Source organism: Thalassophryne amazonica, chromosome 13, assembly GCF_902500255.1.
Source record: "Thalassophryne amazonica chromosome 13, fThaAma1.1, whole genome shotgun sequence".
In the NCBI taxonomy this organism is placed as follows: Eukaryota; Metazoa; Chordata; class Actinopteri; order Batrachoidiformes; family Batrachoididae; genus Thalassophryne; species Thalassophryne amazonica.
The window spans coordinates 17,243,716-17,262,871 of record NC_047115.1 but is presented as its reverse complement, the minus strand read 5'-3'; the positions used below and the strand labels follow the sequence as shown (position 1 = coordinate 17,262,871).

The window sequence follows — 19,156 nt, the reverse complement described above, 5'->3', positions numbered from 1 at the left end:
TGGAAAAAAATATTGGGGGGCGGGGGCTTGTTTTCCCCTTGAAAATATCAAACTGGAATCATTTTACTTCATGCACATCTTCACATGATGTGTTACAAGTGTAAGATGTTTCATTGAAATCCACCAACCAGGTTGGGAGGCATTACACTTACAAGACTCAGAGACAGACATATTGAGAGGACTGGGGGTGGGTCTAATAACAATTAGGGATGCCACATACCAATTTTCATTTCTGATACAATACAATACAATACAAACACCTTCAGTATTGGCCGATACCATCCCAATACCTCCCCATCGTAAAAAAAACTACTCAAAAATAATAAACACTGTGAAACAAATATTCTATGTCCCTAAATGAAAACATACGTAACCCACAACTTGAATTGACTCAGAGATGCAACAGAAAACATCAATATTTTCAATTTACAATGTTAGTCTGCTGCCACTGCGACCCAGACCCGGAAAAGCAGAAAAATAAAATGTTGGACTGATACTGATCCAAAACGTCGGATTGGTGCACCCTAATAATAGTAAAGCAAGAACTCTGACTGCACTTAAAAAAATTATATATATTAAATAAAAAAAATTAAAGTTACAGAAAGTTAGACACATGCTAAAATAAAATAAAAAAATATATAAAATTGACAATCTTTATGATTAAAAAACCCCCCACAAAATCTCTAATATATCTGTCTAATTTCTAGGTAAGATTTCTAACCTACAGTACACTTAATATCAGACACAATCAAGAAATAAAATTTCAGATAGATGGGACTTGTTTTTAGATAATGCATCTTAAATATCTCCAGTGAAAGCATATTTGAAACATCTTGTTTTGAGTTATATCAAAGACAAAATTACTTTTTTACTCCGGTTTTTAAGCTGCTGTTACTTGTAAAACATGTAACACTTCCTAATATTTCTAAAATAAAGCTCAAAATGAATTTTCACTGTTAATTTTCACATTATTTCAAGAAATATTGAGTATATACTAAGGTATATTTAAATATCTAAAAAGGAAGAGTAAAATAGAAGAGTAGAAAAGAGTAGAGTAGAGCCACTTAGGTGCCAGGTCTTGAGAACCAGGGATGGTAGGTTGAAAATCTTTTCATGTTTCAAAAATGTGCCAGTGGAGCAAGTGAAACTTCACATAATATTTCTCAAAAAAGGTGTTAAAATTGGCTGAGAAAACCCATTTTCAGATGCATTTTAACGCTTAAAAATCTCACTGCATATAAAACAAAAAAGAGCTAATTTAAAAAAAGTGGTCCTGCACAGGGAATTTTGCAATATCACAGCAGCAGCAGTAATGGTAATTGTGCAACAGTACAGCAAAGTAAAATGTCCAAAAGGAAATCAAAGTAACTATTGAGACATGACAAATCAAGATAAATGAAAATTGAAAAACACTGTATACACTTTAGGCAGGATATAAATTTCCTAAATGCTTCGGGTAGAACAAGTCCACTGTGTGAACTGTGAGGCAGCGTGAACAAACATAATGCAGAGTTTACTGACCTGGAATATACAATAAATAAATATATACACTTACTGGCAACAGTGCAGATTAAATGACTTTCGCTTAACATCTTTAAGATGTATTACCTAGAAACAAGTCCTTATATTCAACCGAAATTTTACTTGTTAAGTGACTGTGTGTTATATTAACTGAAGACTAGATATTCTGTCTCGAAACAAGACAAAATTTACACGGCAGGGTTTTGTGTTTTTGCAGTGCAAGCTGAGAATACAACACAAACACAAAACAGGTTTGGTCCTCCTGGATCACAGCACAGCAGAGACACAGGAGATAAAAGCCCTGGAGGATTTAAGTCCCACAGCAACAAAGTGCACTTGTGGATGAGAAGGCGTCGCCTGCGCGTGCCACCTGCGGTCAGAGGTGGTTTGCAGGCGCTAGTGAGTGTCGCTGGACTTACACCGAAGCTTCTGTTCTTTGTCCCCTTTGACACTGAACTGTGAGACTCCCTCAATGAACTCTGCAAAAGGAGAGGACATGAACAGTGAGTGTTACGGGTTCACACACACACTCTACACTTTAACATCAAGAGAGGTTGTAAACACGTTCTTTAAGAGATATACAGACACCAGCAACACAGCAAGAACACAATCACCCAAACCAATAAATGGTTACAGGTTATGACTAAACAAACAAACACCCTGGTAAAACGACACAACTGCTTGTTTTGGACATTCCAGTTGTTTCTCTGGGTCACCACTGTACATCCACATGTTTTACGCCAGACAAAACGTCCTGAAGCAACTCCAGTCATACATGGAGAATGTGGCACAGTTGGCCTTGAACTGAAGACCTTTGTGCTGCCTGGTAATACCAAGCTGCACTCTCCAGTGCTGAAAAATGAAGCAAATGTGGATGTGCCAAACCTTACAGTTCCATAAATGCCCATTTGAGACTGTCACCAAAAATGAGTTACTCCCCACAGACCCCTGTGTTAAAATGTCCAACTTTACAGTAGACACAAATGTGTACAGCCTGCTACAGCTTTGGTCTCCCTGGCTAGTGTCCTCATTCATAAAAACTGTACAGGAATTTAATTTTAATATACCAGTTTCACCTGTTTAAGAACGTTTACCCCCCAAAATTATGAATAATTAGGGACGTGGTCACTTTGAGCGACAGCTAGTGTCCGGGTCACACATTGCCACTGGTAGCGAGTTGCTGCAAGCTGCCGTATACTTGACAATGTTTGTCCTTGAGCATTTTATTACAAAATATCTGTGATAATATCTGTGGTCCACTAGTTCGGCTGAGTCTTTATTAATTTATTTCTGGAAAAATTAATTTGAATGGTAGCACCATTAGCACAAATTAGTGGGTATTGATAGCATGGTGAAGTTAACTACATTGCTGTTTACATGGTTACTGAGATAATACGCCGGTTATAAGTTTTAATAGCTGCACCCAAAGCATGCATTACAAGTTCCGCCCAGTCCACAAAAATATTAGGGGTGTTGGGGAAAAACGTTTAAAAAACATTTTCTTGCTTACTCGTTGCGTGTACCGTTTGTCAGGCAACGGCCTCCGTACTACAGCGTCCCCGCGAGGGGCGGGGGGTGTCCGGCGTGCTTCACGTGAGCTGCAGAGTTCAGTGGGTGTAGCTTAGCATGATGGACGAAGAGCTAATTCAGCCAGCACCGTCTTTGCTGAAGGCAAATGTTTGGGCGCATTTTGGATTTTTATTATTTGCTGCATAAGAAGGAGCTTGACATGACTTATGCAGTGTGCAAAATCTGCTAAATGAAAGTCAAGTACTTCGGAAACACTTCAAATCTGCAAGCCCACATGCTACGCCATCACCCGGAGCTAAACTGCCAGCCAACTCTGAACGAGCAAAGCAGATAAGTAAATTTGCATCCAGAATCACTTGATTAATCTTGTAAAGCTGCATTTTCTTAAACATTTTTAAGTAATATAACTATTTCTCAGAGCTCTTTGAATCGAAAAAATATGCATTAATCAAACACACAAACCAAAATTAGCTTAAGACTGTTTGGCAATTACAAGCTGGAGAGAGTATTCAGGCTTCATTTGTCCTGCCCAAGTCACGCAGGTCTCACCCACGTTCCACCTCTTTACCCATTTAATAGAGTATTTCACTGAGCTGCAACTGTTGGCACGAGAAAATGTGCAAATTAGCGACAATTTTCACTTGGAATCAGACTGACCTGTAGTTGCAATTCTGCTGTGCTCCCAGGGGTCCTAGTGCCGGTCTTCACCAGAAATATCAGATTCTTATTTTTGTCTCCAATCAGTCACACTTTAGCTTCACAGGTCACCAACCCCTAACAAAGCTGTCTCACACTTTGCACTTTTCTGACTCATGGAGACTAAACTGAAAATTGTTCAAGATTCATTTGCCCGCGATGACTGACTATTGAGGAAAAATTTTGACTACTACAATTTTTTTTTGACTATTACTACTAAAAATATTTTTAACATGTTCAAAATTCCAGTGACCCAAAAGCGAGGCCCTGCGACTCAGGCGAGGAAATTGAGAACCCCAAAAAACAGACATTTTGGAAAATCCCTTGTGAATGTCATTTGCAATTTGTCGCCAACAGTCACAGCTCAGTGAAATACAAGCTTTAGGGATCTGCCAACAGCTAGACAAAATTGGGCATGGCCAAGACCACGTTGTTTGGAGCCACTCCATGTGAGCTTCAAAATTGTTCTTCAAAAAAACACCACACCTATAGGTGGTAACACTGAACGTTTGCCCAAGACATATACAGTCTATGAACAACACATTGTGCATTCTAAATACATTTTCTTGTGATTCACTCAAACAGTAATGAGGCGTTGAGAGATTGCTAGTTGCAGAGTCCAGTTATTCCAGTTGACAGGGAGGCAATGTTTTCATGTCTCCGTCATTCATGAGTACACAAAAACAAATGAGCCAATTTTCATTAAAGGTGATAGAGAGAGGTTGAATGGGGCATTAATCCTTGTTCTGTGATGTGATATGTAGCCCCAAAAAAATTGGTTGGGTCTGTAATGGCTCAGAACCTTCCTAAAAGGCTCTCTGAAACAGCTATGTTACTATGCTGGGTTCAGAACGCCTCGTTTGCTTTTAATGGCGTCGTTTCGGAGCTTATTTGGCAACCTCATTATGAAATGCACGTAGGTGTTGGCGCTGATTGGTTGCCGTTGTTTGATTGGCTGCCCTTGCTCTCACTGAAAAGAAAGCGCGGAGGATCAGCTGTTTTTAACAGCAGATGCGGAGCGTCTCGGAGAAAAAAAAGCATAAAAAATAAAAATGTCTTTGTAAAGCTCAGTGCCGTTACCGGCATCACTGGTAGTTGTTGGCGCTCTTTTTTCTTCTGGGCGAGGTTCTTATAAACAGACACACGCAGAACACAATGCGCGTGCTCTCCCTTCGCGGCGCCGCGACCGGCTGCTTGATGAGGACGTAAAAAAACACATGCAAAACTGGACTACAAAAAAATCCGCGAAACTTCATTTGTTTTGTTTTACTTCGGTTACTGTGACTTCCAAAGGTTATGCATTGAAATAAGCAAGCTGCCCTTTGCAGGCTTACTTGCTGCCAGCATAATAATGCAAATAGCTAGCTGCTAAGGGGTTAGCTCATTCCCTTCAGAGGAACAAACCAAAGCTAACGTGCCATTCTAACGTGCAATTCTTACAACAGGAATATAGCGCAACACAAATTTAAAACAAAAGAAAATGTGATATTCACAGGCTGTACTGATTGCTGGGGTTGATTCTGTCGCAAAGTCGGAACTGACCCTCTACTGAGTATTAAATGCCGACTGAAGCCAGCTCGAAATTGAGCAAGGTTGGTGAAACAGTCCTCCGTGAAATGCGCAGAGCAAAGAAATAGTCGGCGGTTGTATGTCCTGGGGATGCGGTTAAAAATGAATAAAAGCCAGTGATTGCGTACATTGCTTTCCGTGGGAAGAATATGGAAAGATTGTAGTCCGCTATGACAGCCTGGGAAGGCACACCTGTAGCTCGCCATTACTCCTCTTCCAGTGGTAGGAATGGGTGAGCACAACCTTATGAATAATTAATTTCGAAGGGGCGTGTGTGAAAGGGTGTGTGTGTGTGTGTGTGTGTGTGTGTGGGGGGGGGGGGGCTATTGGTGAAAAAGTGACGCAAGTTTTCTCTCAAAAACGGATTGGCCTGTTTTCTAGGGGCAATTCAAAAAAGGAGAAATACTTGAAACAGTGGTTCTGAAACTTGCTGGCACTTCGTGTGTTTTCCCCACAGCGTGGAGACTCTGAACTAACACCAAAAACACGAAAAAGATGATTTTGATTCTCTATCCCCTTTAAATGCAAAGGATTTTGTACCATTTTCTACCACACTAAAGCACCAGCATCTCAGATACTTTCTTCTCTTTTTTCAGCAAGGTGTTATGAAGCCAAAAAACAGAAAGAGGCTCCAAACACAGCACAAGTGAACATTTAGGGAGAGCAATTTCTGTTAAGACGCTATTTTTCGCCATCTCAATAACACAGTGTTATTTGGGCGGTCAATACGGTCTTTTTATAAATGCAGACAGGAGTAATGGCTTCACACAGCAGGACACACACACACACACACACACACACACACACACACACACACACACACAGTTGTGAAAACAAGAAACAGAAAAGCTCAGACTGCAGCACAGATGGAGCTTTGCTTCAACCTCTGCAGGGGGCGCGGTTACTTTACGACATCATTACATGGAAAACAGCTGTTGGCTGCAATTGTAATGTTTTCCTGCACCACCTTACAGTCTCCAATTTTGTTTAGCTTGCATCATACAAAGAATGTAGTCCAACTGTGTGCACCTTCCTCCACTCTTATACGTCACCCTGTGCGCCTCCGTTTTCTTACAGCAGGTAACTCAGTCACAGGGGGTGTGTAGCCAGTACACTCTGAGTACTGGCCCCAAGCCCGCACAAATGAGTATGGTTGCATTAGAACGGGCATCCAGTGTAAAACAAACCAAAATTAAAGATAAAGAGTACAAATGGAATTATTTTTCTTTGCACACAGAAACAAAATTATTTCTCACACACATGCAAAATTAACAGAGTTAAAGTTATTAACCCCCCTGATGCCAATAGTCAACTGTGTGTCATTTTTGCTGGCTAACAGCCTGCAGTCATTTGTTGTAGTTTTCAACAAGTCTCAGACATGTCCCCTGAGGAATCCCACTCCATTCTTCTTTGGCGAATCTCTCAAGCTCCTCCAGATTTGATGGCCTTCTGGCATGGACCTTGGTGTTCAGTTCACCCCACAGATTTTCAGTGGGATTCAAGTCAGGACTTCATGCAGGCTAGTTGATACCTTTCACTTTGGTCTTTTGGAGGTGGTTCTTCACCATGAATGATGCATGTTTTGGGTCATTGCTGTGTTGGAAGACAAAGCCATGACCCAGACCCAGTTTTCCTGCTGACTGAGTTTTTCCTTCAAAATTTTCCTCATATCCTTCACGATTCTTTCCACCATGAGGAGATTCCCAATTCCAGATACACTGAAGCATCCCCACTGCATAATACTCCCATGGCCATGTTTTACTGCGGGGATGTGTTCTTTGGGTTATACGCCTCTCCCTTCTTTGTCCAAACAAAAGCAACATCCCTCTGGCCAGAGAGCTCGTTTCATCTCATCTGAACAAAGGACACACTTTCATATGCATAATTTTCTCCAGATTGTCTTTAACATAATCCATTCTGGTTTTAAGGTGTCTTTTCTGCAGAAGGGGAGTTTTTCTTGTTCAGCAACCTCGCAGTTCCTTCCTGTCCAAGGTTCTAGTGATCGTCTTCTTTGAGACTACAATTTCCAACTTGGCTAAGTCATAGACTAGGATGTTTAGAAATGCTGTGTTGAAAATTCCTTGCTCTGAGAAAAAAAAAAAAAAAAAAAAAAAAAAAAAAGAAAACGTGAAATTTCATACCAGTATCTACCAAACAACCTCAAGAATCTAACCAACTCATCTCAACAATAAGTCACCTCATCATCATTAATACACAAATATAGACACCAAACACACTTAAAACCAAATCAGTTCATCTCCTTTGCAAACAGCATCTATGGTCCATGTACTGAACATCTAGCACTTTTTGTTATTGTGCTATTGTGTTTGGAAGAATGTGCTGGCACGTGTCTGACGTAAGGTTCTTGCACAAATACAGATGAAATATGAGGTGAACAAATGGGGGATAACTGTGTACTTGTACCACCTGTGTTCCTGTAGTCTTAAAGTATCTCAGTAAAATCAGACTACAAAATAGAATACCAGTAGTAGTAGTCGTGGCAGAGTTGTAGTTACCTACCTTTAAAGTCCACTTCTCCGTTACCATCTGTGTCAAATATGTCAATCACCCTTTGCACCAGTGGGTTCTGTTGCAGCTCTGGCAGGGACATGAACTCCTCCACGCTGAGGGAGCCAGAGTTATCTAGGTCGAGTTTCTTAAACCTCTTCCCTAGCCTCTTAATCTCATCAGCATCGACTGCACAAAGAGAAAAAGACAATGAGAAGTACTGCATTAGACTTTTGCTCCGTTTAAACGCAATCAGACCCTTAAAAAAAAGGAAGAAAAAAAACAACCCCAAGAAAGCGGAATATAAGATACAAGAATGCCTTTGCAGAGGAATCGGAACTCAAAAGAAGAAAAGCATTTATACACATTACTGAAATAAAGAAGATGCTACAGCAAACTGTGCACCAGCAGCAACCTTTTCCCTAAATGTAAAAGCACTACGTGGTTATGAATACAGAAGCGGAACACAGAAATCCTCCCTAACACTTGCATGAACGATACTCATAAATTATAATATCCAGAACTGCATCTAGGTCAAGGACGGCACTTCCAGCTTTCACAGGACTGAACTAAACACTCCAAGCTGCAGACCTGCAATAACCACGGCACAGTTTGTTCTGCTCATTTCACACTCAATGTCAAAATAATAAGACAGCAAATGCTCCAAACACAACACTGCAAACACTACATGCATCCAACAACAGCAGCAACTGTGCTCCTGTAAGAAAACGCATTAAGAAAAAAAGGTAGAAAAATGCCAGATGAAGGCAGAATCCCGAGAACACACACAAACTGATTTTATTGTTCCAACTTACAGCCTTTGCCGTCTACTGTGGTGGATTTTCTGGAGGACTGAACCTTTCGTTGTCCTGCCATCACGTACGGCCCAATCGAGCTGGCCGGAGAGCACAACAATGCCAACGTGTAATCCATAACGTAACCACTTGGTAATTACTATATAAGCTCATCCACAGGGTCACATGATCCCACTGACCAACCATATTCAACTCCTTTGCCAGCATTCATCTGGTGTATTTTTGTTTCTAAACAATACAGACTACTGATTAATCTTTACACACAGCTAACACAGACACAGTGAACACAAAGACGTGCCGCCGCTGCAAGGCTCAGTATTCACCTCGGTCCAGTTCTACTGTGATTTATTGGAGGTTCACAGGGTCACAGAGTTCAGTAAATAAGAGGAAGAGATAAGACTGAATGCTTATGACAGTTCACAAAAAGTGAGGAGAAATTTTATCGTGTTCAGAAATTGAATTTCGGACAAATTCACAATTTATGTTGCCATATTTGTGCTTCTTGTGGTCACTATAAGAAGGACACAGGAATTCTCTCAGAATCTGATGTCACCAAAAGTGTCAGAGTTGTTAAAGTTGGAGACATCTCTTCAACATTGTGTTGAGGTCTGGGACAGTGCATAAGCAGTGGCAAACTGGGGTAGTGGTCCCCATGTTTAAAAAAGGGGACGAGAGCGTGTGGGCCAATTACAGGGGCATCACACTACTCGGGCATCCATCCATCCATCCATCCATCTATATATATATATATATATATATCTATATATATATATATATATAACTTCTTCTTTAAGAAGCTCTTCTGTCCTCCACCTGTTACATGTATTAATGGGACCTGTTAGAACTCGTTATCTGTATAAAAGACACCTGTCCACAGCCTCAAACAGCCAGACTCCAAACTCAACCATGGCCAAGAGCAAAGAGCTGTCGAAGGACACCAGGAAGAAAATTGTAGACCTGCACCAGGCTGGGAAAAGTGAATCTACAATAGTCAAGCAGGTTGGTGTGAATAAATCAAATGTGTTGTAAGGAGACAAAAAAAAAAAACAAATCAATGGAAGAAAATGGAAAGAAAATTAAGAAAATGGAAGAGTACAAGATCACTGATAATCTCCCTTAATCTGGGGCTCCATGCAAGATCTCATCCCGTGGGGTCAAAATGATCATGAGAACAGTGAGCAAAAATGCCAGAACTACAACCCCTGGCAAAAATTATGGAATCACTGGAGGAACATCGGAGGATGTTCATTCAGTTGTTTAATTTTGTAGAAAAAAAAAAAAAAAGCAGATCACAGACATGACACAAAACTAAAGTCATTTCAAATGGCAACTTTCTGGCTTTAAGAAACAGTATAAGAAATTAGGGAAAAAAACTGTGGCAGTCAGTAACGGTTAGTTTTTAGACCAAGCAGAGGGAAAAAAAAAAAAAAATGGAATCACTCAATTCTGAGGAATTCTGCAGGTCATTCATTCTACCTGATGAATGACCTGCAGAGAGCTGGGACAAAAGTAACAAAGGCTACACACTACATAGAGAGGGACTCAAATCCTGCAGTGCCAGGTGTGTCCCCCTGCTTAAGACAGTGCATGTCCAGGCCCATCTGAAGTTTGCCAGAGAGCATATGGATGATCCAGAAGAGGATTGGGAGAATATCATGTGGTCCGATGAACCCATAATGGAACTTTTTGGTAAAAACTCAACTTGTTTTGTTTGGAGGAAGAAGAATGCTAAGTTGCATTCCAAGAACACCATATCTACTGTGAAGCATGGGGGTGGAAACATCATGCTTTGGGGCTGTTTTTCTGTAAAGGGGACAGGGTGGCTGATCTGTGTTAAGGGAAGAATGAACGTGGCCATGTATCATGAGATTTTAAGCCAAAACCTCCTTCCATCAGTGAGAGCATTAAAGATGCAACATGGCTGGGTCTTCCAGCATGACAATGATCCCAAACACACCGCTCAGGCAACAAAGGAGTGGCTCCATAAAAAGCATTTCAAGGTCCTGGAGTGCCCAAGCCAGTCTCCAGACTTCAACCTCATAGAAAATTTGTGGAGGGAGTTGAAAGTCCATGTTGCCCAGCGACAGCCCCAAAATATCACTGCTCTAGAGGAGATCTGCATGGAGGAATGGACCAAAATACCAGCTACAGTGTGTACAAACCTGGTGAAGACTTACAGGAAACGTTTGACCTCTGTCATTGCCAACAAAGATTATGTTACAAAGTATTGAGTTGAATTTTTCTTATTGACCAAATTCTTATTTTCCACCACAATTTACAAATAAATTCTTTAAAAATCCTACAATGTGATTTCCTGGATTTTATTTCCTCATTTTGTCTCTGATAGTTGAAGTGTACCTATGTTGACAATTACAGACCTCTCTCATCATTCTAAGTAGGAGAACTTGCACAATCAGGGGCTGACTAAAACAACAAATCGGTCCACCTTTTGCATCTGCGCATGCGTCATTTCAGACCACAGCAGCACATCTGAGATGGAGTCTCTTCACCCAAAACAATCAAATGGATTAATGGGATTATTAACCATCAGATGATAAAGGTACAACCTCTTAAATCATTCTAAAGTCAGTTTTAAGCAGAAACAATGCCGTTTGAAGCAGAAACTCTACAAAATTCCGTGACGCTTTGCAATGACCGACGCGCAGTGAACACATCAGCTAGCAGGTCGTTCAGTTGTGGTGCTCTTATCGCTTCCGCCGCCTTTTATGATGAAATAATGCTTAGTTTATGTGGAAATGATTGTTGTACAAAAGCTTCAGATATCTGTCACTGAAACAGATGATGACTGGAGTGCAGTTTGAAGCAGAAACTAGGTGAAAATCTGTGAACCGTGTCATTGGGGGGGGGGGGGTGTTTAGGGGGACCATTCGGTCGGCGACACCAGCTTGGCCAGCAAGCAGAAGTTACGGTCCCTTGTGTAAAGGAAAAACAATAATCATATCCTTCGTGCAATTTCAGTGATTAAGTACTTCCCCCAAATGCTGTTTTCTACCGGTGACGCAGTCTTGTAATGCTTGTTACCAGCTGTGAGTTTCTTCTCCGTGCCACAGGTCCAACTGATGAGGTACACTTTCACTCTCTCTCTCTCCACTTGAGCCGGCTGCTCTTCCGGCTCGGTTCTGAATGTTGAGGTGTTTGCGTGCTTTAGGCTGTCTTACTCTCTTACTATGAGAACAACAATAACGTGTTTGTGATGACACACCATTTGTGAACTCATCACCAAAGAAGTTATCCTGGTACTGGTAGTTCATTGTACAAGTGAAAACTCTCCATCTCTGTTGAACTTTGCTAAATCCCAGACCATGTTAAAATATGAGTGACATGCACACATTCACCAACGTGGAAATGGCGGAGCTGTTGCCATGACATCATGCCCTGGACACCCTCCTTGATTGATTTTATTTAGTAAGGGAGAACCCCGATATAGCATTCTTAAGCTGTTCCTAATGTACAAATTAGCTGCAATAAGGAATGTAATCGAATTAATTTTCTTAAGTTTAGAAGGATCTCTTTATTTCTCAATGGGGGCGAGCACCCTCACGAAAGTCAACATGTTAGTACAATAGCACAAAAAGGACATAAGTACTCCACCTTTTACATTTTGTAACACAATCAGAAGACTGAAAACAAAAACACAAAGGTGAATGGGTGGTGAGTTACTCCCCTATACTACCCATGCCTACTGGTTGCTAATGCAGGCTAACAAGTATGAAGGATCACACATATTGCTCATCCCAACAGAAGGTGAGGGTGCATGAATCCCCACTGACAAAACTGCAAAAACGTGAAGGGAAACAATGTGACTGGTGACTGCCTAACACAATCTGCAACCTCACCACTAGATGACACTAAATCCTGCACACTGTAGCTTTAATAAACAAACAAACAAAAACAAGTCCTCGACTGGATATTTTGAAAATGATAGTACAGCTAAGATTTAAAATTGCAACATAATCCATGTTGAATATTGTAGCATCAATGCCATTCACTGGTAAAGTGGAGCTGAAATAAAGCATGACTAAAGATGTGCAGGCTCTTGATGAATGTGAGCAAAACATGACTGTAGCGTTTGATTTTTTTCTTCCTCCCCTCTGTGCATGAACAAGCACTGCAGTCTTTCAGTGCACAAATCCATTTTCAAATAGAGGTTTCTAATAAGAGTGCAGTATTGTATTGCTGATACGTGTGGAATCTGTAGAGGAGCATGCACGCTCTCACAATCTGATACGTGCCTGAGGTTTTGTGTCCACGAGGTGTGAGTTATCAGAGCTGAGCACACGGCTGTCCTGTGACACAGAACACTTCTTATCAACAGCCTCCTCTTTTCTCTTAACAGTAGATACACAAGTCTGGATCATGACCGTGTGGCCTGTGCGTGGAATGCACAGTCCCTGTGCTACATTTCTTAAAATCATGGGAGGGTGCATCACATGCTCCATGCTGTGACATTCTCCCAGTGTGCAAAATCAAGAGCCTTGTTTGCACCAATAATTCAGGACTCTACTTAGCTGGAACTGCTTTGATCAGGAACTATGTCTGTGTTAGCATTTGTGTTCAGTGACTTCCTGGATTCAACCACATTGTGGTGAAAGTGTCAAACGTGTCGAATGATTCACTTATCTCTGTAATCACAGCCTTTGAGGTTGCTGGACATAAATGTCATGTTTGGCGATGACAATACCTTTGCAGGAGGGCAAGTCTACGGTAACGGAACTACAATGACAGCAAAACCTAGTCATATGTTAGCTTACAATTAAAGGTTTGCGCCAATTGTAATTCCGTTACCGCAGCATTACCCAGGAGAATGAACATCAAAGTTTTTATGGTTCTGGTGCTTCTTGTCTTATTGTATGGATGTGAGATGAGATGCTAACCAGTCATATAAGGTAAAGACTGAATCTCTACAGAACTGTCTCTTTGGAGGATCATTGGGTACCATGAGGCGCATCACCTGCATGGTGAAGAAGTGGCATTCGGGCTGTGTATCACATTTCTCTGGGCATGATCCAACATGCGGGTGCCTCAGTATTGAGGACTTCAGCGGTTGGAAAAGACCAAGGAGACAACCATGTTCCACCTGTCTGTGGCAGACAGATGCACTGCTCTTTGCCTGGGTGGATGCCAACCAGCAGTGTGGCGATGTGGTGACTCCAGATGAAACAACAATTCTGGAACCATCACTGTGCTGCTTTGCACAATCTTGTTTGTTCAGCAACACCCAGCTGCTCCAGAGCCATTGGAAAAACTACCCCGGGGCAAGATAAATAATAATTATTGTACTAAATGGTTCTTAGCCGAGTTGCTGGAAGTCATGGCATTGTTCTATAGTTGAAGAACAAGTTCATAGAGCTTGAACTGGATTCTGTAGTGTCAAAGAGCTTTATGACCCAAAACAAACGGGATAGTGGCTCAACATTTTCACCGGCCAGCAATTTTATTACCGTGTTTTCTGCACCATAAAGCGCACCGGATTATAAGGCGTGCCCTCAATTGGCAGGTACTTAACCCTTACAAAAGGCGCACCGGATTATAAGGCGCGGCCTCAATGAGCGGGTACTTAACCCTTACAAAAGGCACACGCTAAAATATATAGTCTACAAAAAAAAAAAAAGTCACGGAAGCAAAACGATGAGTTTATTTGAACTTTTTAACAACTTTGAACTACCGGTATTTAAAGTAGACCTGCACTGAAATAAATGTGGTCAGATCTCAGAAAGAAATAGCTGATATGTATTTATAAGACCCTTATGAATGTAGTAAAGTAAATCTGCAAGCCCAAATTTGTAATTCAGTGGAGAAATGTTCATTTAAAAATGACAAATTTGCAGCTAAAATTTGGCCCTCTGCGAAAACTGTTTGTACATCCGGGACATTGCAGTGACGTCTAGCAGAAGACGGAGCGCTCCCGCCTTCACTCCGATCCCGCACTGAAATTGATTTTATCTGTTAGTAATGTTACTGTTATACACATCCTGGTTTCAGCATCCAAAAGTAAGCTGCAATGAATGTGAGATACAGCTCTGCATGCTCAGATCAGCGGCGACATCGACAGCGGGCGACGTTCTTCCCCGACACCTCGCTCTCTTCCTCCGACGCGCTTACTGAGTCTGCGTGCTCGATAAATGCCGAAGCGGGCCACTCACATCGCCCCCGTGTCTGCTGTGCAGCCGGCACCACGTCCCTGTCTACTGAATGGAGGTGCAGCCAACTTGGCAAAAGTCCAGAGACTACGCTCATTGTTTTGATGCGGAGCGACCGGTGACACTTGTAGCTGCAAGGACAGACTTTCTGCAGCGCCGCACGTCTCGGTAATTGGAGCCACAGAGCTCCATGGCCGCTGAGAGAGCTTTCTATCTTTCTAATGACTTGGATTCTTTGCGGGTCCCACCTCCATACCCCGCGACACCGGAGGCGAAAGACAGTAGATTTTCAATGCGACACCAATCAAACGGGCGTATGAAAAAGTCCCCCAAAATAATTTTCAAGCACAAATAAAAGAAATGTGTACTCACCAAACGTGCCGCAAGACAATATGAAGTTTAAAAAAAAGTAGATCCTTCCGTATAAGACAAGAAAAAGGTGCAGATGCAAACTGACGTAAATCCACAAATTACAGTTGGCGCGCGCAATGCATGCTGGAAGAGAGGGTCTTTTCCCTGACGTCTCGGCAGCGTCCAGGATGTGATGACAGTTTTGAGGAGGGCTAAATTGTAGCTGTAAATTTGTCATTTTCAAATGAAGATTTCTCTGTTGAATGACAGATCTGGGCTTGCAGATTTACTTTACTACATTCAGAAGGATCTTATGTGTAAATATAAGTAATTTTTGGTCCAAAGATCTGACTGCATTTATTTCAATGCAGGTCTACTTTAACAATATGGTACTCACATTATTTTTATTATGGTTCTGTCACAAATCCATCAAAGTCTTCATCTTCTGTGTCTGAACTGAACAGCTGGTCTTCTAGCTGTGGCCACCTCGCTTTGTTTCTGCGGAAACTCCGTTTGGTCTTTTTAACTTGGCGCAATTCATTTTCTTGTTTCCTCTCGCAGCTGCTCTATTCCCATGAACAACCGCGTAATTGATAGCCTGCAGTTTGAATTGTGCCTCGTAAGCATGTCTCTTCGCTGGCGCCATTTTCGGGGGTCCTTAGACAAACAAATGCTGTTTTGCAGGATATCTGTATTATACGGTAACTACCAGAGGAGTGGCGGAGGTAAGTGTACGTACCACGGACACACAATCTTCTCTGATTGGTTTATCGCTGGCAGCGTACGTACTCTATGCTACCAGCGTACGTACTTTACGTATTACGTAATGTTCTCCGATTGGTTTATCACTGCCAGGGTACGTACTCTACGCTGCAAGCGTACGTACTTTACGTATTACGTCCTTGTGTCAGCTGGAAATGGTCCGATATTCCGACGGTCAAAGACGGTCGTTTTTACAGATTTTGGAATTCAGTGTGCATATAAGGCGCACCAGATTATAGGGCGCACGGCCGATTTTTGTGAAAATTTAAGGCTTTTAGGTGCGCCTTATGGTGCGGAAAATACGGTATTTAAAAGTCGCAGATACGAGTGGTGGAAATGACATTCCTCCGGTGGCTATCTGGGCTAACACTCCGGGACAGTGCCTGAAGCTCGACTATCCAGGAAGGAGTCTTGAGTAGAGCCGCTGATTCTTTGCATTGAAAGAAGCAAACTAATATGATTCCAGCTTCAGCTGATAGGCCTTGGTCATCTCCCTCGGGAAACCTTCCAAGTACCTCCACCTGGAAGGAGGCCCCGGGGAAGACCCAGATGAGGCTGGAGGGATTTTATTTTTCAGCTGGCTTGGGAACACCTCACCCCCAAGAAGAGTTGGGAGACTTGACTGAGGATGGGGAAGTGTGGGATGTGCTGCTTGGTCTACTGCCACTGCAACCTGGACTTGCATAAGTGGCAGAATTAACAAAGTTGCTGCTTTATTGACAGAATAGTCCAGGAGGGTGGCTTTTTATTAATATATATATATTAATGAATTCTATATTTTAAAATGTGGACATGGGCACTGGGAATTAATTCGCAAAATCTGACTAACCGTTGTGGGGGTGTGGGGGCCTTGATACCATTAAGCCACTGCAAGTCAGAAAGAAACCAACAGATTTTAAGTTGAACCTTTCAAACAGTTCCACTGGCAGTTTAGGTTCATTTTAATGTCACACAGTGAGGATAGTGGATTAACTACAGATGGAAAAATCAGTGACATTTACAGCAAGTAAACTTTGTGCTGTCGCTGGGGGGTGGGAAAACATCTGAACATTGTGCCCACATCCCCTGTTGTGGTTGTAACTGCCAAGTGAGTAGGTACATTATTACTCATGCCAGCAGGGGAAACTGCTTTCTGACAGTCCGAGTTCCCTCAGTGGTCTCAAACCAACACGCCTCTTGTTTGCCCTTATCCCAGACAGACGAGATCCTAACACGGCCAAACAAAAACAGTGCTTCTAATTCAGATAAAGTGTTACATCGGAGTTGTACAGAGTGGATGATGTGCAATAATGCTATCCACTCCCTCAATACATACGTCTTTAACCGCTTATCCAGGATTGGGTCACGTGGGTGACAACTCCAGCAGGGGACCCTGAACGTCCCTTTCCTGGGCCACAAAAACCACATCTGACTGGGGGATCCCGAGGCATTCCCAGACCAGTGTGGAGATATACCATTCTGTAAGTGGTATAGAGGAGGATTTTCTTAAAAAGATGACCTTAAAGTTCAGCTACAATTTCCCAGAAGGCATATAAGATGCAAGCCTAGATTTATTGTCTTGGTGAAAGAAAATCCTCCTGTATACCACTTCATCATGAAGCTGTATAACTGGGGATACAAAATGCAAAACAAGCACTATGCACAATTTCTCCAACCACAGCGACACAAGACTATGACTTGTTCTGGGTTGTCTGGGTTTCTTGGTGGCTTTCCTCACTCTTCTCCTTCTCGTACAGTCACTCAGTTTTTGAGGACTGTCTACTCCACACAGATTTACCATGGAGTGCCATACTGTTTGTATTTCTTTATAATTGAAGAAAATAAAGTCCAAGACATATTCAGTGACTTGAAAATGTTCATGTATCCATCCCCTGACTTATCTGAATAAAACTGATCATTTATAAATATTATACCAAAGTGGCCCATTACTTATTTGATCCATCATCATCATCATCATCATCATCATCAATCAATTTTATTTATATAGCGCCAAATCACAACAAACAGTTGCCCCAAGGCGCTTTATATTGTAAGGCAAGGCCATACAATAATTACGTAAAAACCCCAACGGTCAAAACGACCCCCTGTGAGCAAGCACTTGGCGACAGTGGGAAGGAAAAACTCCCTTTTAACATGAAGAAACCTCCAGCAGAACCAGGCTCAGGGAGGGGCAGTCTTCTGCTGGGACTGGTTGGGGCTGAGGGAGAGAACCAAGAAAAAGACATGCTGTGGAGGGGAGCAGAGATCAATCACTAATGATTAAATGCAGAGTAGTGCATACAGAGCAAAAAGAGAAAGAAACACTCAGTGCATCATGGGAACCCCCCAGCAGTCTAAGTCTATAGCAGCATAACTAAGGGATGGTTCAGGGTCACCTGATCCAGCCCTAACTATAAGCTTTAGCAAAAAGGAAAGTTTTAAGCCTAATCATAAAAGTAGCGAGGGTGTCTGTCTCCCTGATCCGAATTGGGAGCTGGTTCCACAGGAGAGGAGCCTGAAGGCTGAAGGCTCTGCCTCCCATTCTACTCTTACAAACCCTAGGAACTACAAGTAAGCCTGCAGTCTGAGAGCGAAGCGCTCTATTGGGGTGATATGGTACTATGAGGTCCCTAAGATAAGATGGGACCTGATTATTCAAAACCTTATAAGTAAGAAGAATAATTTTAAATTCTATTCTAGAATTAACAGGAAGCAAATGAAGAGAGGCCAATATGGGTGAGATATGCTCTCTCCTTCTAGTCCGCGTTAGTACTCTAGCTGCAGCATTTTGAATTAACTGAAGGCTTTTCAGGGAACTTTTAGGACAACCTGATAATAATGAATTACAATAGTCCAGCCTAGAGGAAATAAATGCATGACAAGACCTTTCTAATTTTAGAGATATTGCGCAAATGCAAAAAAGCAGTCCTACATATTTGTTTAATATGCGCATTGAATGACATATCCTGATCAAAAATTACTCCAAGATTTCTCACAGTATTACTAGAGGTCAGGGTAATGCCATCCAGAGTAAGGATCTGGTTAGACACCATGTTTCTAAGATTTGTGGGGCCAAGTACAATAACTTCAGTTTTATCTGAGTTTAAAAGCAGGAAATTAGAGGTCATCCATGTCTTTATGTCTGTAAGACAATCTTGCAGTTTAGCTAATTGGTGTGTCCCCTCTGGCTTCATGGATAGATAAAGCTGGGTATCATCTGCGTAACAATGAAAATTTAAGCAATGCCGTCTAATAATACTGCCT

General features: G+C 41.9%; 1 protein-coding gene across 1 annotated transcript in view; it reads right to left on the bottom strand.

The window, feature by feature from the left end:
* The window catches only part of LOC117522794 (calcineurin subunit B type 1), a 93,922-nt gene that overhangs the window by 10,643 nt on the left and 64,123 nt on the right, over positions 1-19,156 (bottom strand). The window contains exons 3-4 of the mRNA XM_034184187.1: positions 7,837-8,013; positions 1,941-2,000 (exon numbers count right to left, since the gene is read on the bottom strand). Coding sequence (XP_034040078.1) covers positions 1,941-2,000; positions 7,837-8,013 — 237 coding nt within the window. The remainder of the gene's footprint in view (positions 1-1,940; positions 2,001-7,836; positions 8,014-19,156) is intronic.